Source organism: Geotrypetes seraphini, chromosome 6 (assembly GCF_902459505.1).
Source record: "Geotrypetes seraphini chromosome 6, aGeoSer1.1, whole genome shotgun sequence".
Classification (NCBI taxonomy): Eukaryota; Metazoa; Chordata; class Amphibia; order Gymnophiona; family Dermophiidae; genus Geotrypetes; species Geotrypetes seraphini.
The window spans coordinates 256,016,775-256,043,112 of NC_047089.1; the positions used below are offsets into that span (position 1 = coordinate 256,016,775).

Consider the following 26,338-nt stretch of genomic DNA (forward strand, 5'->3'; position numbering starts at 1 on the left):
TTTGTTTGGGTCATCCTATGCTTGTGAGCAGCTATTTTCGGCTTTGAATCATATAAAATCTGATGCTAGAAACAGATTAACGGATGACATGAGTGCTGCATGTGTTGCTCTGAAATTAACGCACTATGAGCCAAGGATTGACAAGTTATCAGCATGCATGCAACAACAAAAATCACATTAATTTTTTTCAGAGCATGCCCAATGCATATGTTTACATGAAGCAGTGTTTTCAGTTTGCAGTTAAGACACTTTCTAAGTTATTTAAATATCATTTAAAGATGTTATTTAAAAAAGGGACTTTACATGGCCCTGTTGTATTCCAATCTGGAATTTCCAATAAAAACGGTTGGTTTAATTGAAAGCTCTTTTGTTTTCTTTACATCATATTATTAGAAATGTAATGATTTAACTATTTTCTAATTTGATTGTAAATTTTACAAAAAAACATGTATAGACTCTTTGGGAATGCACACCGAGTCTTGACACAGTTAACAGTTTTAAGAAGTTTATCTTTTTTTTTACTCAGGATACATTTGACATATGTGAATAATACATTTAAAATATATTGTGTAACTGAATCAAATTCTTCCTAAATTCATTAAATTGAATGAAATCATTAAAACATTATAAATTGCCAATAAATTGAAATGAAAACCAAAGGATTGTGAATCAAATTGATTCTCTGACAATACAAAGATTCCAACCTTTAAAAATGATGTTACATAGTTCAGGCAACTTTATAAAGAGTTTTTAGATACTAAAATCTTGTTATTAAGGTTTAATTGACATGCTGGCACTTTGAGGAAATTCTTTGGTTTTGTGCGGCAGTTTGGGCACTCGGGCTTAAAAGGTTAGCCATCACTGTTCTAGTCTATCTCTGGATAATTGAAGTCACCCATGATAACTGCATTGCCTCCCTTGCAGTTGTGTTTAATCTCGTCTGTCATTTTTCCATCAATTTATTCAGACTTCCCTAATGGTCGGTAGTCGATGCAGATCTTTGTTTCCGTTGCATCTGGTCCCGGAATTTTGACCCATAGAGACTCTCTTATTTTTCGTTTCCAGCGTGTTCTCTCTGGTAGACTCAATTCCCTCTTTGACGTATAGGGAAATACTCCCACCTTTTTTACTTATTCTGTCTCTGCGGTATAGCTTGTATCCCGGTAGCATAGTGTCCCAGACGTTTTCCTCGTTCCACCATGTTTCCGTGATGCCGATGATGTGCTGACTAGAGCTCAGAGAGCGAGGCTCCTTTCCTCTCCTGGATGCTTGAAATGCTCAACTTCAAGGATTCTTTGTCTCATGTTTTATGGAGAACTTTTGCTCTTGAGGTGGCCAGGGTGGATGATTGGTATAGGAACTTTGCCATTTGAGATAAATCAATTGAACGTATTTGCCCTCTGTCAAACTAAACATTGCTGTTTTTTATAGTGCATTAAATTTTTTTAATAGTGCATTGAATAAACATTGGATCCTGTTTATCCATATGTTGTTGCTGTTTGGTACCTGGGACACAACCTTCTCCTTTTTGGTCCTTCATATTTACTAGCTCCAGAGATGAGTTTAATTCTGCATTTGCCGTAAGCATCTAACTTCCCTGACTTGAAATCCCATGAACAAGGCATTACAGTAATCAAGATGAGCCAAAACTAAGGAGTGGATCAGGATTCAAAGTGCCTTTAGTTTCAGGAGATTACGGGACCTGGGTTTCAAAGGATACATTCTGTAATTTTTTTGTAATGTGTTTTCCTCAAATTTTAACTCTTTGCAACTCAACAGATTTTTGAAGCAAATTATACAGAAGGGGTTAAGAATGTCTGTGTAGGGCAAAATAACTATGAATTTTTTTTTTTTCAATTTTATTTTTATTCATTATCATTTTATTCACAAGTAGTACAACTTGTTAAAGTAATACAGAGTCATAATCCATCATATACAAACAAGAAATATTCACATTCCTAAAAAACAAAACCAAATCTTGATGGTTATAACTCCTTCATAGACCTCAATTTAGAAGAACGATCCAAAAAGAATTACAGGGAGATTATCAAAGTAAAATTATATATTATAAAAAAAAAAAAAGGCTTAATACGTCTACCCCTCAGATTTTATTTGGAGCTAGATTCTCGACCTCTGATTAACCCCTTAAGGTCCAAAAAGGATCTTAGATGATCAGGTGCCTAAAAAACATATTTTAAACCCATGCACTTAACTAAACATTTACAAGGATAAGCTAACGTAAAAGTAGCCCCCAACTTCTTTGTATCTTCTCGCATTGCTAAAAACAGCTTACACCTTTCTTGTGTTGATTTTGTAACATCATAGTGTAACCATATACATTGACCACAGAAAGGTGTACCTATTTTTTTAAAGAAAAACCTCATAATTGAATTAAGATCTTGCTCAAATATAAAATTTACAATTTATCCGTATATGAATCTTCCAAGACTGCTGTTACATTTTGTAAATCTAATTCTGCTGGTAAATTCCCAGAGAGTGATAAATTTTCAAACACAGGTACTTCTTCCGAACCACTATTTCCTTTGGGTGTAGGTAAGAAATAAGCCTTATTTATAGGTGGTAATTGGTCTGGTGGAAAAGACAAATTCTCAACCCAAAATTTTTTGAAGATATCAATCGGTGTCAAAGAAAAATTTTTTGGACAATTCAATACTCTTAAATTTAATCGATGTTTGTAATTTTTAATCATTTCTATCTTCCGTAAAAGAGTGGTCTGATCTCTGATTATAGTAGAAATAGAGTTTTTCAAAGGAGTAGTCTCGTACCTTTTCAAAACATTCTTGTTTCACCTTTTCAATATTAGAAGTAAAGGAGTCTACTTTAGTTACCAGTACTTGAACATCTGAAGTCATCTTCTCCACCTTCTCCTCCATTCTCCTTATGGCCTCCAAAAGGATATCCAGGGTGTTAGCTAGGGTTCTTCCTGAGGCTTTAGCTTCCTCAGAGTTCTTACTCCCCTGCTCTCCAGTCGAGAATGTAGCTCCGTCCGTTGCCTTCTCTGGAATAACTCCCTCCTCCCCTCCGGAGAATGAATCACTACTCTGCCCACCCGCTGGACAGAGTGGTGGAGAGATTGTTGGCGGCGACAAAGATGTCTCAAGATCCAAAGGCTCAAGTGCTCCCTCACTCGAAGCCACCGCGGAGGTCTACCGCCACTGGGGAGTCTGAGGGTCAGCTGCGTCCCGCGGCTCAAAGAAGCGCCGAAGTATTGAGATATTCTCACGACCCCTTTCCTCTTAGTATGGGGCATTGTCAGAAAGTTACAAAAGCAGCAATTCTCTTAAAGCAAAAACGGATCAGCCAGGATGCCGCTGCTACACGTCTGCCATCTTGGATCGTTCATAACTATGAAAATTTAACTAAATGAGCCTAAAGGCCCCTTTTGCAAAGCCATGGTAGTGATTCCCATGTGGCAAATGCAACACAGTCCATTCAGTTGGTGGCACATTTGTCATACCGGGACTTGTTACCATGGTTTTGTAAAAGGGACCCTAAATTTCTTGGAGGTGGGAAACTGGTAAAAGACATGTCCAAAATGAGTTAAAAAAGAAACCAATTGACCAAATCAGAGAGGAAGTTTCAAAGAGAGAAGCTTTCCAAAAATGACTCAAATGCTTTTCTGCAGAACAGAATCTTTGATAAAGGGAACTGCTTCTTTGAACCTGCCTTTCCTCTCTTCTGTGCAGCCATTATTCTTTTTTCTCTGGAATTGAGCTTATTAGCTTAATTGCAGAATTGGGGCACACAGCACAAATAACAGCACTTGGAAGTATGTTCTTCACTGGTAGAGCTGCTGTCTCTACATTGTGAGGTTGTGCGATCAAATCCCAGTGCTGGTCCTTGCGATCCTGGGTTAAGTTGCTTAATCCTCCTGCTTTGAATGTCAAAGCCACAAAAAGGCAGTATTCATTGCACCTACGCAGCTGCTACACTGAAATGTTGTCCTCTCAAGAGAACCTGTTCATTATTTCACTCTTCCTGTCATTATTTGCTGTTGATAGTTTTTGAGTTATTTGTATTTCTTATGCTATGATCTTAACCTTTAACAATATTGTTTGCAGGCTGGATTTGGCTATGGATTGCCAATCTCACGACTCTATGCCATGTATTTCCAAGGGGATCTTAAACTCTATTCAATGGAGGGAGTGGGAACAGATGCTGTCATTTATTTAAAGGTAATGATGCATTTACAGTTGTTTGATGCTTATGAAAGTTGTCTAGCGAGTGTGCAGTACTCCTCCAAGAGCTGCCACCAGACCTGGTGTTTAGGATTGGCAAATTGAGCAGAGGCTGAGGCCAAATTATGCAATATTTTTTTTAGAAAAATGCTATATTCGTTTCTGCACACGTTCTGCTTGCTGAGCTGTTTCCTAGCTCCGAGTTTCTCCTTTGGGTATATAGTCGATCATGGCACATACATTGCGTTACATAGTAGCATAGTAAATGACAGCCAATAAACTGTCCATCCAGTTTGCCCAATAGTCACGTGCATTATAAATTCATGATTAAATTCTCTTTATTTGATATTTCTGGGACATAGACTGTTGAAGTCCATCCGGTACTTTCCTTAGGTTCCAACAACTGGAGTTTCTGTCAAAGTCCTCCCCAGCCCATCCCACACTGAATGAGACACAGACCATGCAAGTCTGCCCAATACCAGCCTTAGTTCTTCATTTTATACCATTCAGTTTCCTCAAGGAGGTGAGGAATGGCCTAGTGATAGAGCTGTTGCCTCTGCACCCACAGGTTGTGTGATTAAATCCCAGGGCTGCTCCTTGTGATCCTAAATAAGTCACCTAATCCTCCATTACCCCAGGTACAAAATAAGAACTTGTTTATATGTAAATCGCTTGAGTGTGGTTGTATAACTACAAAAGAGCAGTATACAAGTCCCAACCCCATTCCCCCTTTCCCTAATTACAGATCCCATGCTTTTTTGAATTCCATTATGGTTTTCTTCATCACCACCTCCCTTGGGAGGGCATTCCAAGCATCAACCATCCTGTCTGTGAAGAAGAAACACCTAACATCACTCCTAAGTGTACCACCCTGCAACCTCAGTTCATTCCCTCTAGTTGTTTCTGTATTAATAAATGTCTGTTTCATATCTCCCCTGTCCTTCCTGTACTCATGTATATCTTCTAGTATGTCTTTTGTTGGAAGCCCCATACCATTTTCATCGCCTTCCTCTGGACTGCTTCAGACTTTTTACATTCTTGGTCAAATATAGCCCCCAAACTGAATGGGTCCTCATCAATGCTTCCTGTCTTTTGCTGGTTTTACCTCTCTCTATATAGCCTAACATCCTTCTGGCTACAGCCACCACCTTGTCATACTGTTTTGTCACCTTCAGTTCCTCAGACGCTATTACCTCAAGGTCCTGTCTGGGCATATTGGCCTCTTTACTTCCTAGCATATATGGCTCCCTCAGATTTCTACTTCCCAAATGCATCACTCTGCACTACTTTGCGTTGAATTTTAATTGCCAAACATTGGCCCATTCTTCTAACTTCTGCAGATCCTTTTTCATGTTTTCTATTCCCTCTGGGGTACCCACTCTGTTACAAATCTTGGTGTTATCTGCAAAAAGACAAACCTTACTTTCTAACCCTTCGGCAATGTCACTTACAAACATATTGAACAGAATCAGCCCAGGCACTCCACCACTCAGCTTTCCTTCCTCCAAACGAATTCCATAAATCACCATTCTCTGGCATTTGTCTGTCAACCAGTTTCTAATCCAGTTTACCACTTTGGATCCTAACTTCAGTCTGTCTATGAGGAAAGGCTTTGCTGAAATCTAAGTAAATTACATCTAGCGCACATCCTCAGTCTAATTCTCTGGTAACCCAGTCAAAGAATTCAATCAGATTTGTTTGGCATGATTTTACCTTAGATCTTATCACCCATTGGATTCTAGGAAATTCACTATCCTTTCCTTCATAGCAATACTTCCATTATTTTTCCAATAACCAAAGTGAGGCTTACTGGTCTGTAGTTCCCACTTCATCTCTGACCACTTTTGTGAAGAGAGACCACATCCACTCTTTTATTTCCACAGAACCCCTCTGTCTCCAAGGATTTATTGAACAAATCTTTAAGAGGACCCAACAGAACTTCTCTGAGCTCCCTCAGTATCCTGGGATGGATCCTGTCCAGTTCCATGGCTTTGTCCACCTTCAACTTTTCAAGTTGTTCTTCTGTGAACAGTGTGGTATCCACTCCATTCTCATGTGTAACTTTGCCAGCCAATCGCAGTCCTCCTCCAGGATTTTCTTCTGTGAACACAGAACAGAAGTACTTGTTTAGCAAGTTTGCTTTTTTTTAATCACTCTCCACATAGAAGTTCATAGCTTTGTGACATGGATAATAATTAATCAGAGGTAGTGTGAATACAGTTGTCATTTTTGTGCCAGCTGATACTAGAGAGACACTTGCTAGATAATGACACGGGAAAAAATTTGTCCCCAACACTGCTCTGACCACTGTCCCCGCAACCACTGTCCCATCCCGTCCCGACAGCAACCATACAAGCCTCAGTACTGCAATATATAGCTTATTCCTGCCGTATAAATCAAAGTTCTGGCTGCTGAACTAGAGAAAGATGTTCAGCTGGCAGGACTTTGTTTATAAATTTTTTAAAAACACAACTAATATACTACTTTATCCTAAAGCAAAATAAATAAATAAATATAAATTTTTTTTTCTCCTTTGTTGTCTGGTTTCTACTTTCCTCATCTTCTCCTCATTCATTTCCTTCCATCCACTGTCTGCCTTCTCTGTCTCTTCCATATGCTCTGTTACTGTGCCTCTCCCTTCCATCTCTCCCTCCATCCCCACCCCAATTGGTCTGCCACCCATCTGTTCGTCGAGAGAGCCCACTGCCTCTTGCTGGTTTCTTTCCTTTTATATATCTAAAAAAAGGCTTGAAGTTTTTGGCTTCTTGCGCTATCTTTTCCTCATAGACTTTTTTGGCGTCTCTTACCACTTTATGACACTTTTTTTGGTTGATTTTGTGACAGTTCCAGGCTTCCGTCGTTTTTTCTCGTTTCCATTTTTTAAACGAGTTCCTCTTCTCCCTCACTGCATCTTTCACCTCATTGGATAACCAAGCTGGTTCTCCTTTGTTCTTTTTTCGCCTTCCCTTGGATATCTTCGGTATGTGAAGATTCTGTGCTTCTGTGATGGTGTTTTTCAGTAGAGACCATGCTTGATCAACTGTTTGGATGTCCGCTTTGCCTTTCTTGAACCGTTTTCTAACCATAGTTCTCATGCTGTCGTAATTTCCTCTTTTGAAGTTAAAGGTCGTGGTTCCAGTCTTAATTGGTTTCCCCCTTCCGATGGCAATGGTAAAATTTATCATATTGTGATCACTTGTCCCTAGCGGGGCCGTAACTTCTACATCTGCTGCCCTACCAGTAATGCCATTTATGACCAAGTCCAGGATTGCTTCTCCTCTTGTCGGTTCTCCTACCATTTGTTCAAGGAAGCAATCTCCTAATATTTCAAGGAATTTTAACTCCCTTCTGCAGTTTGACATTGCCAATTTCCAGTTGATCCCTGGAAAGTTGAAGTCTCCCATGATTATCATATTTCCCGATTTACATCTACGATTAATTTCCTCCATCATTTCATGGTCTTTTTCCTCAGTCTGTCCCAGGGGCCGATAATAAAGTCCAATTTGTATGTCTGCTTCCTTTTGTCCAGGAATCTTTATCCAGAATGACTCTTGCTTCTGTCTCTCCTTCTCTATTAGACTCAATTTCTTCTTGGACATACAGGACCTCCCCCTTTTTGCCCAATCCTATCTCTTCTGTAGAGTTTATATCCTTTCAACACCGTGTCCCATTCATTCTCTTCATTCCACCATGTTTCTGTTATTCCTATGATACCCAGTTGTTTTCTATTTGCTAATTCTTCCAGCTCGCCCATTTTGTTTCCCAAGCTTCTGGCATTCGTGTACATACATTTAATTTCTGTTCGTGCCAATTTACTGGATTTAGTGGTTTTCCCATCCTTCTTTGTATCCATTTGATCTTTTTCATCGGCTTTTGTAGTGACCTCGTTTTCTTGCCCTATATCAATGTGGTTGCTTGAATTTGCCTTCTCAGGATAACCTGGTGTCCGGGCCATCGACCAATTGTCGACTGTCGGCTCTCCCCTTGAGAATACAGGGAAATACCAATAGGATATATTTTCATTCAGAGAATAGTTGAGCTCTGGAACTCGTTTCTACAGGATATGGTAACAGCAGTTATCATAGATGGGTTTAATAAAGGTTTAGACAAGTTCCTGGAGGAAAAGTCCATAGTCTATTTATTTGGTTAAAAAATGTTTATACCGCATAAAAACTTTGTGGTTTACATAAAAACATACATAATAGTGTAAAACATAGTTCTTCAACCGCTGGTCCGCAGAAAATTCCTGCCAGTCCGCGCAGGACCGGCGAGATCAACATCTTCAATTTCCTGCAGGTCCACACAGGACCGGCAAGATCGAGGAGCTGTAGTTCGCGCAGGGCCGGAGAGATAATGGGGAGTCTCAGACATGTGCTTTCTCCCCTCCCAGCGGCTCTCCTTACTTACAAGCGCAGCGATTCAGGAAGGAAGCCTTGGAGCTTTTGCTGAGTCGGGCCGCCTCTGATGATGCAACTTCCGCTTTCCTCAGAGGCGGTGCAACCCAACAAAGGACCTGAGGCTGCCTTACTGAATCGCAGCACTGGCAAGTAAGGAGCGTTGCTGGGAGGGGAGAAAGCTGCTGGGCATGATGAAAAAAAAAGAGACAGCTGCTACTGGACCTGGAGAGGGAGGAGGAGAGATGCTGCTGGGAGGGGAGGAGGGAAAGGAGTCTGTGAAGCTGTTGGGCAAGGGGAAAAAGGGACAGCTGCTACTGGACCTGGATTGGGATAAGGAGAGATGCTGCTGGGAGGGAATAGAGTCTGGGAAGCTGCTGGGCAAAGGGAAAAAGGGACAGCTGCTACTGGACCTGGAGAGGGATAAGAAGAGATGCTGCTGGGAGGGAAGGAGGGAAAGGAATCTGGGAAGCTGCTGGGCAAGGGGAAAAAAAGGGACAGCTGCTACTGGACCTGGAGGGAGGGAGAAGGAAAGATGCTGCTGGGAGGGGAGGAGGGAAAGGAAAGGGAAGAGAGTTACTGCTGGACAGGGGGAGGAGGGAAGGGAGAAGAAAAAAGGAAGGAAACAGCTGGCACAGAGATTAGAGGAGGGGAAGAGGAGAGACAGGAATGGGATGGGAAGGGGGGTCAGCAGAGAAATTGAGAGGGTCAAAGATGCTAGATCTAGTGTAGGAGAGATAAAAATGAAGAGAGCAGTGAAGCTGGAATGAATCATGTAAAAAGGAGAGAGGGGCATAGGCTGGATGGAAAGGGGAGAGGGGCATAGAAAGAAGACAAATACCATATGGAAGGGGGAGAGGTCAGACAGTAGATGGAAGGGGCAGATGCTGGATTGAAGAGACAGAGAGGGCAGACGCTGGAAGGAAGAGAGTGAAAAGAAGATGAAAGCAGAAACCGGAGACAACGAAAGGTAGAAACAAATAATTTTATTTCTATTTTGTGATTAGAATATATCAGATTTGAAATATATATCCTGCTAGAGCTGGTGTTAGACATAACTGGGAACTGCAAAGTCCAGGCAGTGGCTTAGGGCTCTCTCTGACCAGGGGGGCAGTTGCCCTAGTTGCACTCCCCTAACCCTATTCCTGCTATGTGTGATTGCGGTATTCTGTTAGCATAATATTTCTGTGTAGCATTCTGTAATAATTTGGCTTATTCAGTTTTCTTGATAGTAGAGGGGACATATGTGAAGGGGAGGGGAGACAGGGGTTTTGTTGATCCTTGCTCTGTATTATTTGTATTTATAAAATGACAATTGTCCAGAATATTGTTTCTTTTTATACTTCAATAAAATACATTAGTATAAAATCATAACTGAGGCTTGTGCAGATGGGATCAGATGGTTTGCGAGGACCGAGCTCGCTGAGACGGGGCGGAAACGGGGTTTTAAAATTTCAGTCCTAGTAGTTTGCCAGTCCACAAAATAATTTTTTTTTTCCGCCGGTCCATAGGTGTAAAAAGGTTGAAGAACACTGGTCTAAAATACATACTTATTCATCAGAAAGACCTAAGAACATAAGAAGTTGCCTCCACTGGGTCAGACTGAGGTCCATCTCACCCAGCGGTCCGCTCCCGCGGCAGCCCATCAGGTCCGTGACCTGTGAAGTGGTTTCTGACCACTTCTATAACCTACCTCAAGTTCTATCTGTACCCCTCTATCCCTTTATCCTCCAGGAACCTATCCAAACCCTCCTTGAACCCCTGTACAGAGTTCTGGCCTATCACATCCTCCAGAAGCGCGTTCCATGTGTCCACCACCCTCTGGGTAAAAAAGAATTTTCTAGCATTTGTTCTAAACCTGTCCCCTTTCAATTTCTCCGAGTGACCCCTAGTGCTTGTGGCTCCCCACAGTTTGAAGAATCTGTCCTTATTCACTTTCTCTATGCCCTTAAGGATTTTGAAGGTTTCTATCATGTCCCCTCTAAGTCTCCTCTTCTCCAGGGAGAACAGCCCCAGCATTTTTAACCTGTCAGTGTATGAAAATTTTCCATACCTTTTATCAGCTTAGTCACCCTCCTCTGCACTCCCTCGAGTACCGCCATGTCCTTCTTGAGGTACGGCGACCAGTATTGAACACAGTACTCCAGGTGCGGGCGCACCATTGCGCGATACAGCGGCATGATGACTTCCTTCGTCCGGGTTGTGATACCCTTTTTGATGATGCCCAGCATTCTGTTTGCTTTCTTTGAGGCTGTCGCACATTGCGCCGATGGTTTCAGTGATGTGTCGACCATCACCACCAGGTCCCTTTCCAGGTTACTCACCCCTAGCAGTGTTCCCCCCATTTTGTAGCTGAACATCGGGTTCTTTTTCCCTACATGCATGACCTTGCATTTCTCTACGTTAAAACTCATTTGCCACTTTTTTGCCCAGTCTTCCAGTCTCGTTAGGTCCCTTTGCAGGTCTTCACAGTCTTCCGTGTTTCTAACCCTGCTGCAGAGTTTGGTGTCATCAGCAAATTTGATAACCTCACATTTTGTCCCTGTCTCCAGATCGTTAATATATATATTGAACAGTAGAGGTCCCAGCACCGACCCCTGCGGAACTCCGCTCGTGACCCATTGCCAATCTGAGTATTGGCCCTTTACTCCAACCCTCTGTTTCCTGCCCGCTAGCCAGTGTTTGATCCATCGGTAGATATCCCCTTGCACCCCGTGGTTCCACAGCTTTTTAAGTAGCCGTTCGTGAGGTACCTTGTCGAAGGCTTTTTGGAAGTCAAGGTAAATGATGTCTATGGATTCCCCCTTATCCATCTGACTGTTTATTCCCTCAAAGAAGTACAGCAAGTTCGTGAGGCACGACCTTCCCTTGCAGAAGCCATGCTGGCTCGCCTTCAGTTGTCCATTGTTTTCTATGTGTTCGCAGATTGTGTCCTTTACCATTGCTTCCATCATCTTTCCTGGAACCGAGGTCAAGCTCACAGGCCTGTAGTTTCCCGGGTCACCCCTTGATCCCTTCTTAAAGATGGACGTGACATTTGCTATTTTCCAGTCCTCTGGGATCTCCCCAGTTTTTAGGGAGAGGTTACATATTTGGCGAAGTGTCTCTGCTATTTTGTTTCTCAGTTCTTTTAGTACCCTTGGGTGGATGCCGTCCGGGCCTGGTGATTTGTCGCTCTTTAGTCTGTCTATCTGTCTGAGGACATCCTCTTTGCTTACCTCTAGTTGTACCAGCCTTTCGTCGTGTTCTCCGTTTATAATCACCTCGGGTTCTGGGATATTGGATGTGTCCTCTCTGGTGAAGACTGATGAGAAGAATTTGTTTAACCTTTCAGCTATCTCTTTTTCCTTCTTTATCGCTCCTTTCCTGTCTCCGTCGTCCAGTGGTCCCACTTCCTCTCTGGCTGGTTGTTTCCCTTTCATATACCTGAAGAAGGGTTTGAAGTTTCTTGCTTCTCCTGCCAGTCTTTCCTCATATTCTCTCTTTGCCTTCCTGACCTCTCGATGACATTCTTTCTGGTGTCTTTTGTGCTCTTCCTGGTTTTCCTTTGTTGGTTCCTTTTTCCATTTCTTGAAGGATGATTTCTTGTCGCTTATCGCCTTTTTAACTGCAGTAGTTATCCATGCTGGGTTTCTAGTTCGATTTTTTTTGCACCCTTTCCTAAACCTTGGGACGTACAGGTCTTGCGCCTCGAGCACTGTGCCTTTAAGCAGTGTCCAGGCTTCCTTTACGGTCTTCACCTTCCCTGAGCTGCTGCTTAGCTTTTTTCCTACCATTTTCCTCATGTCCTTGTAGTTTCCTTTTCTGAAGTTGAGTGCTGTCGTTGTGTTTCTTTTCACCTTTGATGTTCCCATGTTTAATTTGTACTGGATCATGTTGTGATCGCTGTTCCCTAATGGTGCTAGTACCACCACTTCCTTTGCGGGTCCCTCTAGCCCGTTGAGGATTAGGTCTAGAGTGGCATCCCCGCGTGTTGGTTCCGTGACCAGCTGCTCCATGAAACAGTCCCTTATCACCTCTAGGAATTTAGTTTCTCTCGTGCAATTTGAGTGCCCAATGTCCCAGTCTATTCCCGGATAGTTGAAATCCCCCATAATCACCACCCTTCCACTTTTGCACATCTGCCTCAGTTCGGCCTCCAGGTCCAGGTCGTTTGCTTCTGGCTGTCCTGGTGGGCGATAGTACAGTCCCAATTTGATGTCAGCTCCTTCCCCTCCTGTCAGCTTAACCCATAGTGACTCCAGACTGTCTGCCCTTATTGTTGTTTCTGTTCTGGATGAAGGAATGGAGTCCTTTATATACAGTGCTATTCCTCCCCCCTTCTTGTGTGCCCTGTCCTTCCTGTAGAGTTTGTACCCTGGAAGGGCCACATCCCATTTGTTGTCCTCTGACCACCATGTCTCTGTGATTCCTATTATGTCTATGTCCTTATTTCCGGCTATAACTTCTAGCTCCCCCATTTTAGTCCTTAGGCTCCTAGCATTTGTATATAGGCAATTTAAGTCCCAGTTTGTTACCTTTTCTTTTGGATCTACTCTTGATTTGTTGCTCCTGCTAGTCTCCTCACGTGTTGCCTCCTGTGGTGTGTCTATACCGTCCTCTGCCCGCTTCTTTGTTCTTTGATAGCCCTCTGGATCCGGCTGTTTCCTCCTTGTCTTGCTCTTTAGCTTTAGTTGCCTCTCGGGTCCCTGTGCTGCATCTTTGGGTTTATGTCCATAAAGTGTCCATTTTGTCTCTAGTCCACTATCGCCATTTCCTGTTTCAGTATCCTTGCTTGATACTGTGGTCCGATGTGTCAAGGTCAGATCGACTATCGGCTTTCCCCTTGTTATCAGTTTAAAGTCATGTCTATGCAGGTCTGGATGTTACGTGCCAGCATCCTCGTCCCAGCCGTGCTCAAATGCAGTCTGTCTCTCCTGTAGAGCTTGTTTTTCCCAGGAAGGTTGACCAGTTCCGTACAAAGAGGAAACCCTCCTCGTCACACCATCGCCTCAGCCATCCATTTGTTGCTTGCAGCTCGGTCTGCCTCCTCGCATCTGCTCTTGTTACTGGTATGTGTCGTTACAAAGGCATCAACAATCAAGTAGCTCCTCAATCACTAAATCCTCACAGCACCTCTTCAAATATATTGCATCACATAAAAGCATTCAGAAATAATTGTGTCTTCAACGATTTCTTCAAATCCAATCTAGCTGCACATAAACGCAAAGATCCTGGCAGATCCTTACTGCCAACATGGAATCAAATACTAAAATGCAGTTGCAGTTTAATCTCATACCTGTTTCTGACCTTAAACTCCTTCTTGGATGATACATTTCTAGCAACCCTTGCAATAGAATAGGAGATGCGTGATCCAGTAGCTGATGTTCTTGGGGGAAGCCACTGCTTGCTCTGGGAATGTTGCTACTATTTGGGTTTCTGCCAGGTACTTGTGACCTGGATTGGCCCCTATTGGAAATGGGATACTGGGCTAGATGGACCATTGGTCTGATGTACTAATTGTTCCCTTTTGCCTTCCTGCCTGTGATAGCCTAGATTGTAAAAGAGATTCCAACAAACATTTTGGTTTTAGTGAACACTTTCTGACCGACACTGCATTTGCAATTTTGTGCTGGCTTACCCTGGTAGGACTCTGGAGGACATACTCGTATTTAGGTTATAATTGAAGCACTGTGGATCTCAGATCGGTCTAAATCAGCAAAATTTCTTCTTTCTACGTCTTCATCAAACTTTACTAGTTCAACACACTATTCCATTGGAATTTCAGTTTGGATTATTCTCCCAAGTTGCTTTGCATTTTTGTCATGTATAGGTGAGTCATGTATAGGTGATAAGTTTCTACATAACAATTTGTAGATTAAAGGGCAGCCAAGTCTGTGAAAACAAGGAAAAAAGTGCCTGATCTCTGGAGCAACTTTTTTTCTAGGAATTTGGGACAATGTACTAGGGGTCACTCGGAGAAATTGAAAGGGGACAGGTTTAGAACAAATGCTAGGAAGTTCTTTTTTACCCAGAGGGTGGTGGACGCATGGAACGCTCTTCCAGAGGCTGTGATAGGCCAGACCACAGTACAGGGGTTCAAGGAAGGTTTGGATAGGTTCCTAAAGGATAAAGGGATTGAGGGGTACAGATAGAAGCAGAGGTAGGTTATAAAAATGGTCAGAAATCACTTTACAGGTCAAGGACCTGGTGGGCCACCGTGGGAGCGGACCGCTGGGCGGGATGGACCTCTGGTTTGACCCAGTGGAGGCAACTTCTTATGTTCTTAATTAACTTTACTTTTGACTACCACCACTATACAGTGTGTAACATTTGTAGTTTGTAAAGCTACACCCTGGTGTTGAAAAATTGAGAAACAAACCATAGGTTTGCAGCATCTAAGTACATTTACATGTCTTTTTACTGCTTGTAGTCAGGAAAGGTTGATTTGGTGTGGCTTTTTGTTTTTTTGGCAGGCTCTTTCCAGCGAATCATTTGAACGACTTCCAGTTTTCAATAAGTCAGCATGGCGCCATTACAAGACCACACCAGAAGCAGATGACTGGAGCAATCCCAGCAGGGAACCCCGGGATGCTTCCAAATACAAGGCGAATTAGAAGCTGGGCTCCAAATTCAGCATCACATTTCTCCTTTAATCATACTGAAAGAGTCCTAATGGCTGTTTCCTTTCTGTTAAATACTCACTCCTTTACATGTACAGGGCACTGAAATGGGCAAACATTGTGGACATGCATTAAAAGACTCTTCAGAGCTTATCAAGGATTTACCCAAGGGCCAAAATTGGGAAGAAACAGTTGGTAAAATGGAGCTTCAAGTGCACTTGCTCTATGTCCTGGGTATGATTGATTGAATGCTGATACAGGTGATTTGCTCTGTGATAGCACTTAGAATAAGGTAGTGCAGGGCAGACGGTGGCTGCTGTTTTAAATATCAGTTCCTATTCCATGATCATAGTGCCAGCCCCACCATCTACTGAATTCGATGTAATAGAAAACCCATATTATTCCAGTAGCATGCAAGAATAGAAACATTGTTTGCTATGATATGTTTTAAAATGTTGTGTAGTATCTGTGATGCCAAGATTCAGGTATAAATCCTAGGCCCGGAATTCTGATCCTCAGGCTAGCTGGAGCTTCAGACACTGCAGAGAGCTTGTCCACAGCTCCCAAGTAGTAGCGCAGGAGCTTACACCTTCTGGCCAAGCCACGGGACCCTGACTCGAGCTGTGGTCCATATCCTTTAGCCGTTGACTTGCACGGAAATGGTAGGATGTTGGAAAGTTCTTGCAGATGATGGCTCATAGTAGTATGAAGCAGTAAGTGGCTACTGGGGTTCAAAAAAGAATGGAGACATGAAAATATTGCACAAAATCTCTTAGTTTTGATATTGTATTAGATCAAAGAGTTTAACAATGCAAATGCACCTTGAGACCCTCAGGACAGGAGGGAGTTGGGGGAGTGGTAACTCAGCTGCTGCTGCTGCTTCTCTTTCCAGCTGATACCACTGACCAAAGATTCAGGCTGGGGCAGGATGCTGGAAGGTATCTTGTTGCACAGTACTGCAGTTACTCAATGATTTAAAAAGAATGAAGATAGCAAGCAGCAGTGGCCAAGTGGTTAGAGGAAGTGGGCTGAGAAGCAGAGCTCAAATGCCCATTCCCTCACTGACGCTCCTTTTGACCTTGTTTCCTCAGGTACCCACTTAAATTGTAGGGACTTAACAGTACCTGAATATTAATTATGCAGTAAGAAACCTTGATCATCATTTGGCAAGGCAGGGCTAAAAAATTAACTTATTGAGTTGCACAAGTATGTCAGATGATGATGGGTAAACTGTGTGTGATGTTTTATCTCCTTTCTCAGACTCCTCCTTTAGCTTAAATCTCTTAAGAGTAGGTGTTTTTGGGAAGAGCATTGCTCTAGCTAACCAGCATTGTTCAGATGTGGAATATCTTACTCCTTGGCTGCCAAAACCATGCAGACTTCTTGGCCTTCACTTGGGGTGGGCACATGCCCTCTTTGTTCCCTGGACCTGTTAAAGATTCATGAATATTTCTGAGGATTCTGAACAATACCGTCTACATTTCTGGTTTAATTTGATCTTTTTTCCATTTTACATGTGTGTAGAGTTGTAATGACTTCACTACCTGTGCCATCCATGTTCTAGATATTCAAGCTGATACATTGGACTATTCTGTGACACTGGCTTTCTTTGTCAATGTCGACTATACTTTTTTTTTTTTTTTTAACTTTTTTTAACATTCGTTTGTGTGATGTAGGCCCAAATTGATTTCTGATGTTTTCAGAAGATTCTGATCTTTAGTACGAAGCTTTTTCATCTGGGAAGATGTTTGCCACCTGGTAAATCTGATTTATTCTGTTCCATAGAAAAAAGATTTTTAGTATAGCCTACTGGAGCCAAAATGGCTGCCGTGAGTTCCGGTTGTAGTCTCACGATTACAGCGGGAACTCACAGCATGCCATTTTGATGACAGCTCTGCATAGGGCAGGAGAGTAAGACGATCGATTCTGCCCCGCGTCGCCGCTAGGCCACCAGGTAAGGTCTGGGGAAGGTCCGGGACACAGGAGGGAGGCGGGGTGGGTCAGAACCGGCCCTGAAAGTTATCGGCAATATTTCAATATTCGCAGGCTGGAACACTCCCATCGCTTCACATTCAAACTCAGATTGTGAGCCCTCTGGGGATAGTGAATCTTGTGAAGGCAAATTTTATCTTTAGTAGTCTTGAGTAGGTCATGGAATGACTTGGACATAGTCTTGTAGTGTCCAAAGGCAGTACAGGGATAACCAGCAGTCCAAGCTAATTTTGGAACTTAGCTAATTGAAATTTTACAGCTCAGCAGTAAAGAATGACACAGGGACAAATTTTTCCCCATCCCCCACAGGAACTCATTTCCCCGTCCCTGCCCCATTCCTGCAAGCTCTGTTCTCATCTGCACAAGCCTCAAACATTTTTAAATCATAAGTGTTTGAGGTTTGTGTGGTTTAGGTAGAGTTTACAGGAATGGGACAGGGACAGTGACAAACCTTGTGGAGACAGGGCCAAATTTGTCCCCGTGTCATTCTCTACTCAGCAGAAGAGCTTTAGCACTAGCTGCTTTTAGGAACTGATTTGTGTTGTCTAGTGGTTCTTTCTGCACATTGGTGTGTACACAACCTTGGTTAGGAAACAAACTATATCAGACCTTTTATTAGACTAATATACGATGTCCACTCAGCTTTTGAGAGCTGCATTGCCTTGATCAGGTCAAAGTCAAACTGAGCAGCTAAAAGCCTGGGCTGCCACTATCTGAACTATGGCTTGCATTATCCCAAATAATGAATTATAGAAGTCTGAGGAAGAGGAGTAGTAGGAGAGCTTAGAAACAGCAAGAGAAGCCCTGACCCTCTTATATCCTTTTATCTTTCAATTTGAATGTTGCTCCCTTTTGGGAATCCTGATCCTTACTGCTCTAAGGAATGAGTGGGGTTGATCTTTCTGTCCATAGTTTATAATGTAATAAAGCTTTTCTTGTTCACCCCTTTTAGCCTGAAGTTGACTGAATATATTTACAATACTAATGTATATTTTGGACAGCATGGCTTCCGTGTTGGTGTGTGACATCTCCTTAAGCAGAGAAATAGCACTGTTACAGTATTGCTGGCTTATAGAGCGTGGTGGATCTGGTCCCTGGGTGTCTGTGGTTTAAATTGACTGCCAGTGGGTCTCCTCTGCAGGAATACGCCGGCATTTATGGAGGTGCCAAGTTGACTACTATTCGTAGAGTCCACCAGGAAGGAGATATCCGAGGACTTGTCTAAATTCCTACTCAGTGCACTCGAAACTAAAGACTGGGAATTTTGCCCCACTTGCTTGAGTGAGCAAAATCAAGGCTTTTTCTTCATAGCTGCTGGCTGCAAAAGTAATTCAGGCGTAGGTTTGCATTAGTTCTAAATAAATGGCTACAGCATTACCCATCCAGTAAATGAAGTATTTTTTATACAACAGTAGAGCAGGATGCCGATCACATTTTGTTCCCAATTAATAGGTGCCTGTTTGAAAGACCTGTATTGGCTGAGACAGAGAACATAATTGTATAACCTGCCAAAGAGCCATATAACAACCATGGTCTGTACTAGAAATGAATTTCATCAGAAGCTACAAATGAGTGGCTCTTACTACAGCACTTAGCAGCTGTAAGGGCATAGCATTTTAGGGGACTACAGGCATCTGCAAATTAGAGAGTGATGCAGGGAAAAAATTTGACCCCTTCCCCACCCACCCAGTAGGCTTTAGCTCTGTCACCGCCCCATCATTGCTGATCTCTCAAATAGTTATGATTTTATATTGAAATCATATGAAAGTATAAAAAAACCAATATTCTGTAAAACTGTCATTTTATAAATTACAAATAACAGAAAAAGGATCAACAAAACCCATTGCATCCTAACAGAAAACCTTGGTCACACACACATGCCAAAATATAATAGCTGACCAAAAATGATAAACAAAACCAAAATCCCAAGAAGCCACGCCTTCCATAGAAATAGAATGATCCATTTTCTCCTATACTGTGCAAACTATAAAGATCACATATGTCAGCCCTAAATTTGCTGGAAGCTGAAGGTGGCGTGGCCTGGTAATGGGCTTGGGAATCCCCTCCCATATTTCTGCCCTGGATCCTAGCCATATTTAACACTAGCTCTGGCAGGATGCATATTTCAAATCCGACATATTGTAATCACAGAATGGTCATTTTATTGTTCAAATCATGTTGGTCCCAAGCTCTCATTTCCGTTTCCCCCTGTCTTCTCTTAACTCACCCACCAGTCTCCTGCCCATTTGATATTCATTGCTTCCTTCTCCATACTCACCATATCTTTATATATCTATCATTCCCCATGTTCAGCATTACCCTGTGCTTTGTCCCCTGTGCTTCCCTATATCTCCCTACAATCATCACCACTGTATGTCCCTATCCTCTCCCTGTGTCTGGCATCACTCTTCTGTGTCCAACATTTCTCTTCTATGTTCCTATTCTCCCTCATGTCTAGCATTTCCCCTCTGTGCCCATATAACCCTCCCTTGTTTGGCATTGCTCCTGTCTGTCTATATACCACTCCCATGCAGCATCTCCCCTTTGTGTCCCTGTCCCTATGCTCCCCTCTGTTTTTGTATACCTCCCTGTGTCCAGTTTATCTGGTCTGTTCCTCCCCTATACCAATGTGTGTGTCTGTCCTCCCTCTGCTGTGTGTTTTTCTTCACTCCCTCTTTCTTCATTCCCTTGGTTCAACATCTCTCCCTTCCCTTCTCACTGCTCCTTTCAGGTCCAGCACCTTTCTCCCTTCCCTACAGTGCCCCCCCCAAGAATCTAGAACTTCTTTCCATTTTTTCTTCCCTCCAGCCCCCCTTGCATGGGCCCAACACCTCTCTGCATTGCCTCTAGCCCCCCCCCCCATGGTCCAGCCATGAGTGCAGTGTGTCTCTTCCCTCCAGAAGCTCAAGGGTCCAGTACTTCTCTCTAGTTCCAGCCAGCCAACCCACCATGAGTCCAGCACCCACTTTCAGCCCCAACTCCTTTATCTGCCATTATATTTAAGAACATAAGAAGTTGCCTCTGCTGAGTCAGACCAAAGGTCCATCTTGCTCAGCGGTCCGCTCCCGCGGCGGCCCATCAGGCCTAGTGCCTGAACAGTGGTCCCTGATTAATTTTGTAACTTACCTCTAATCCCATCCCTATAATCTACCTTTACTCGTATCTGTACCCCCTCAATCCCTTTGTCTTCCAAGTACCTATCCAAAGCTTCTTTGAACCCCTGTAGCGTGCTCCTGTTTATCACATCCTCTAGTAGCGCGTTCCATGTATCCACCACCCTCTGTGTGAAAAAGAACTTCCTGGTGTTTGTTCTAAACCTCTCCCCTTTCAATTTCTCTGAGTGCCCCCTTGTACTTATTGATCCCCTTAATTTGAAAAATCTGTCCCTGTCTATTTTTTCTATGCCCTTCATGATCTTGAAGGTTTCTATCATGTCTCTAAGTCTCTGCTTTTCCAGGGAGAAAAGCCCTAGCTTTTTCAGTCTGTCAGTATATGAGAGGTCCTCCATGCCTTTTATTAGCTTAGTTGCTCTTCTCTGGACCCTCTCAAGTACCTCCATGTCCTTCTTGAGGTACGGCGACCAGAACTGAACACAGTACTCCAGGTGCGGGCGCACCATAGCACGATACAGTGGCAGGATGACTTCCTTTGTCCTGGTCGTGATACCCTTCTTAATGATACCCAACATTCTGTTTGCTTTCCTTGAGGCCGTGGCACACTGCGCCGACGCCTTCAATGTTGTGTCTACCATCACTCCCAGGTGTCTTTCAAGGTCGCGCACCCCATCAGGTTTTTTTTCCCTATATGCATGACCTTGCATTTCCCTATGTTGAAACTCATTTGCCACTTTTTGGCCCATTTTTCCAGTGTTGTCAGATCTTTTTGGAGATCTTCGCAGTCCTCCATGTTATTGACCTTGCGATATAGTTTGGTGTCATCCGCAAATTTAATAACCTCACATTTTGTTCCTGCTTCCAGGTCGTTAATGTTATATTGTTACTAAACATGTAGAAAAGAGGAGTCAAAGCTAGAAGGATTCTTGGATGCCCAGTGAGAGGAATGGCCAGCAAGAAACAAAAGAGGTGTTAGCACCCCCTTATATAAGTGTCTGGTTGAGGCCCTATTTTGAACATGTGCAATTCTGGAGACGGCGCCTTCAAAATAATATAAATAGAATGAATTGGTCCAAAGGGTGGGAGAGAAGGGGATATGATATAGATGTTTAAAAATCTCTGTGGCATTAATGTACAGGTGAGCCTTTTTCAAATGAAGGAAAACTGGAATGAGAGGGCATATGATGAAGTTAAGAGGTGATAAGCTCAGGAGAAATCTATGGAAATACTTTTTTATGCAAAGGGTGGAGGAGACGAGGGCTGTATCTGAATTTAAAAACGTGTACAGGCACATGGGATCACTTTGGAAGAGGAGGAAATAGTGGATGCTGTAGTAGATGGTCAGACTGGATGGGCCATTTGGCCTTTTTCTGCTGCCATGTTTCTGTGTTTTCAAAACTAGTGATTTAATCCACATAATAGTATCAAGGTTTGTATACAAACTTTCATATGAATGAACTAATCTAAAAAGGTCACAGGGGTCACCAATCAAAAAAAAAAAAGTGGAGGCCATTGTATGGTCTCGTTTAATCCACCAGGGTACACTTTATTTATTTTATTTAAAAATAGAAACAGAAATAGATGGCAGATAAGGGCCACGGCCCATCTAATCTGCCCACCTAATGACCCTCCCCTACCTTTTTCTGTGAATAGATCTCACGTGTCTATCCCATTTGGCCTTAAAATCAGGCACGCTGCTGGCCTCAATAACCTGAAGTGGAAGACTATTCCAGCGATCAACCACCCTTTCAGTGAAAAATAATTTCCTGGTGTACTCGTGCAGTTTCCCGCCCCTGATTTTCCACGGATGCCCCCTTGTTGCCACGGGACCCTTGAAAAAGAAGATGTCTTCTTCCACCTCGATGCGGCCCGTGAGATACTTGAATGTCTCGATCATGTTCTATACCGCTTAACTAAACGGTTCACATGAGCTAAACATAATAATTATGACAAACTAAAATCAACAGGGGAGAACTATAAGAATATGGTAACAAACAATTGGTTTTTTAGCTGTTTCTTGAATTTAAACCGATCAATACATTGTCGCAACTGACCCACCAAAGCATTCTACATCTTAACACCAGCTATGCAGAACATCATTGTTTTGGTGTCTGCATAGTAACCTTGCTTTCTTAAGGTTAATAGATTTTTATTTTCAGATCGTAAAGATCTGCTTGGTTTATAGTTTTCAATGACTTGTTGAAAATACCACGAAGTTTGATGATAAACAGTTTGATGGATCATAGAAATAACCTTGTGTTTTACTTGAAATACAACTGGTAACCAGTGTAATTTCTTCAAAATCCTCTTTTCTACACCCAAAATTAACCTGGCTGCAGTATTTTGTAGCAATTGTAACACTCTTCCTCTTGTCTTGGAAATTCCAAGGTAGTGTTGCAGTAGTCCAACCGTGACAAAACCAGCCCTAAAATCATAGGTCAAGATCAGTGGTTGAAGGTGATGAAGCAGATGAAGTTGACCAAAACAATGCCTTTACAGTCTTGACAATTTGTAATTTCATGGTTAAACCTGGGTTCCAGACAACTCCTAAAACTGTCATTTCCTTCTTAACAGGTACTGTCACCCCTAACACACATAAGGATTCAGGACACATCTGTTCCACACTTCTCCCTACGAACCTCACCTCTGTTTTTCCTAAATTTAAACACAGTCTATGACCACTCATTTATTCTTCTATCTTTGACATATAACCATTTATAGAGTATTGGAGATCTGTCCTCTACTTGTATATCGGAAAGAAAAAACATCGTTGGCATATTGTCGATATAAGACTTGCAATTGTTTAAACACTTCTGACGACGCCACGTATATATTGAACAGTAGCGCTAATAATGCAGATCCCTGAGGTACACTTCTCCCAACTGGAGCCTCCTCTGATGCTGTACAACCATCATACACTCTAAAAGTGTGGTCAAATAGGTACGGTTTTAAACCGTTGCAAAACAGTACCTTTCATTCCTACATTTTCCAGTTTTCTCAATAAGAAATTTAAATCAATGGAATCAAAAACACCAGAAATGTCAACCAAAACCACATGTTCATCCATGCCCTGTATCAAAGCATCTACAAGTTTCAAGTTTATTAAAATTTTATACCGCTTAATCAAGTTTCTAAGCAGTGTACAATGTAAAAAATTATATAAAAACAAGTTAAAATTAGGGGTACTAAACAAAAACAGATTAGGTTAATAAAACACATAAGAAAACAAAACATATGGACTAACTTCACACAGTTGGGGGAAGAAGGATAAGAACTACAATCTTTGAGGACAAGCACAGTAAAAGGAGAAAAATAATAGGTAAAGGTAAAAAGCCATAAAGCTTGTTTTGGTCCTTAAAAGGACAGTTATTGTCCAACAGATATTAACAACAGTTCCACACTATGGGCCTTTTGATGACTTTATTTTTAGCACTCCTTCTAATCAACAAATTTGACTGACAACACTAAATGATGGTAGAAAAAGAGCCTTATGGTCCATCTAGTCTGCCCAACAAGGTGACCAGAGGCCAGCCCACCACTCTGTGAAGGTCCAGGTCACTGATGTTTAAATTCTGGTTGTGAATTTACCATCATGTCAGCCATAAATGCAGTCAGACATGATAAGGATGATTAGCGGTATATTGTGGACAGTATTCAACTTATCGGACAAGATGTTTTTCATTCCTTCCCAAGTTTCAAAGTCCCTGTATGATAAGGATTATTTTTGGATTTGATATTTCACTGCATTTCTCTTGGATTCTTTATTTAATATGATCTTTAATATATAACGCTCCTCCTCCTCCTTTTCTTCCTATCCTGTCTTTCCTGAACAGATTATAGCTTGGTAAAACTACATCTCAGTCATGGTTCTCCGTGTACCAAGTCTCCATGATTACCACTATATCCAACACATCTTCTAGATCCAGAATCTTGTTTCCTATACTTCGAGCTATACTGATTTCCAGACATTGCCTTTTCCCATGCATGTAGAGGCATTCAGTGATTTACTTATTTGGGGGCTTATAATTTTTCACAATCCTCTTGCAATTTAACAACTTTGTGTCATCAGCAAATTTAATTATTTCACTAGATATTCCCATCTCTAGATCATTGATAAATGTTAAAAGGCGGCAGTCTCAGCACAGACCCCCTGAGCAGCCCCACTATTTACCCTTTGAGATGACAGGAGCCTATGGAAGACTTCTATAGGTTGCTGGAGTTGCTGAAGTCATGGACTTGTGCAAACTGGTTTCAGTTCAGATGCTAATGTGTGGCATGTGAGTGTGTGGATTTCTTGCTGTGAAGTTTCTCAAGGACACCAACCAGTGCTGGAAAGACAATGAGCTGAAAGCAAATGCAAGTCAGCAGGACACTCCATCCGGGAACCTAAGAACTGATAAAGTGATGCCACGCTAATGCACTGATACTGATGTACCTGTGTGAAGAATGGAAACTTCAAGAAGAAAGTTCCAGAAGCTATGCCTGTCCAGGGCCCCCCAGGGAAGAATGGAGGCGTGGACTAGGAAAGGGTTAGATAGGCAGTTGGTCTAATCCAATAGGGTGATACATATTCACAGCCAGGGGAATGGTCTAAGACAAAGACACTTTCTGTATAAACCCCCCATGCTTTGGCAGTGTTTCTTTAGAGAAGCTGTGCCATACTTACAGAAATATGCTGGCACTGTTTGAGATTTTTTTTTCTCTCAATTGTATATGTCCAAACTGATTTATTTCTGATTTGCCAAATGCTGCTATAATACTTATTACTAGAATAAAGTTATTGGCTTTGGAATATACAATGTAATCTTGTGGGTTTTATTTTTGTTTTTTCTTTCATGAAGATCCCCAGTGAGGTAAAGTAAGTAGCCTTTTACTTCACCTTCACCATTGAGAATATTGACCATTTAAACCTATTCTGTTTTTTGTCTCAACCAGTTCTTAATTCATAATAGAACATTACCTCTTATCCCATGACTTTCTAATATCCTCAGGTGTCTTCCATGAGGTACTTTGTTCTAAAAATAGTATCTTCCAGTATGTTCCTTTGTCATAAACTGGTATCTGAACCAATGGCTCTGGCTGCTGGAGCCATTCTGTATCTGAATTCCTTAAGCAGCCATCCTTATCACATTTGTTCAAAAGTCCAGGGCTTTGCCAGATCATCCACAGGACTCTACAAATGGTTCTTTATTAATTTTAAGTACTGGACTTTTAGGCGTCCTTTAGTAAATGAGCAGGAGCCATTCAGTCTATCTGCACTAACATTCCCAAAAATATGGATTTAGACGAGAAATCTTGCCTCACCAATCTATTGCATTTCTTTGAAGGGGTGAATGAACATGTGGATAAAGGTGAGCTGGTTGATATTGTGTATTTGGATTTTCAAAAGGCATTTGACAAACTTAAGTCTATAAAGAAGGCTGCAGCACCTTGATCTTACTCTTGCTCCTTTTGGTCTACCACACACCATGCATTCAGGCAGGGCCCAGGCTTTCTCTGCTCTGCTCATTCATTCAGGCAGGACAGAGACTTACATACACAGAAGCAGCTCTAAATCTAATTTATACTTTCTATTTGTAAAAGCCTATTGTATAAAAGAAACTTTTTATGCACCACATGGCTCTTGTCTCATCTTACTTCCCACTGCCTCTGTGGCCTGAACCTGGGACCCAAAATAAACTGGACTATATAAAAACACAAAAGATTAAAGGAGCAAAAGAAAATTTTCAAAAATAATGAAAATAGGTTTTTAGAAGTGGTGGTGGTGGGGACCCTTGGGATAACCCCAGGAACGCTTAGTTTTGCTAAATTCAGGCCTTCCCCAATATCTCCCATAGACAGTAATGATCTGTACTTGCAGAACTGCCACATGCTGTGCTTGCATCAACTTCTCACTGTAGCTGGAAATGGAAGAGGATTTTATGCCTCAGATAAGCAAGGGTTGTTCCAGTGGCTCATCTCTTCAGGCTGCATTTTATTCAGTCTCACAGAGCCTGAAACCCTCAACCCCACTCAAAATGCAGCTGACCACTGTCTAG

The 26,338-nt window shown here is 42.2% G+C and overlaps 1 protein-coding gene across 1 annotated transcript in view; it reads left to right on the top strand.

Moving 5' to 3' along the window:
* Positions 1-18,138, top strand: part of PDK3 (pyruvate dehydrogenase kinase 3) — a 185,179-nt gene extending 167,041 nt beyond the window's left edge. Inside the window, exons 10-11 of the mRNA XM_033948435.1 lie at positions 4,083-4,196; positions 15,049-18,138. Coding sequence (XP_033804326.1) covers positions 4,083-4,196; positions 15,049-15,189 — 255 coding nt within the window. The 3' untranslated portion in view covers positions 15,190-18,138. The remainder of the gene's footprint in view (positions 1-4,082; positions 4,197-15,048) is intronic.
* The last annotated feature ends 8,200 nt before the right edge of the window (positions 18,139-26,338 follow it).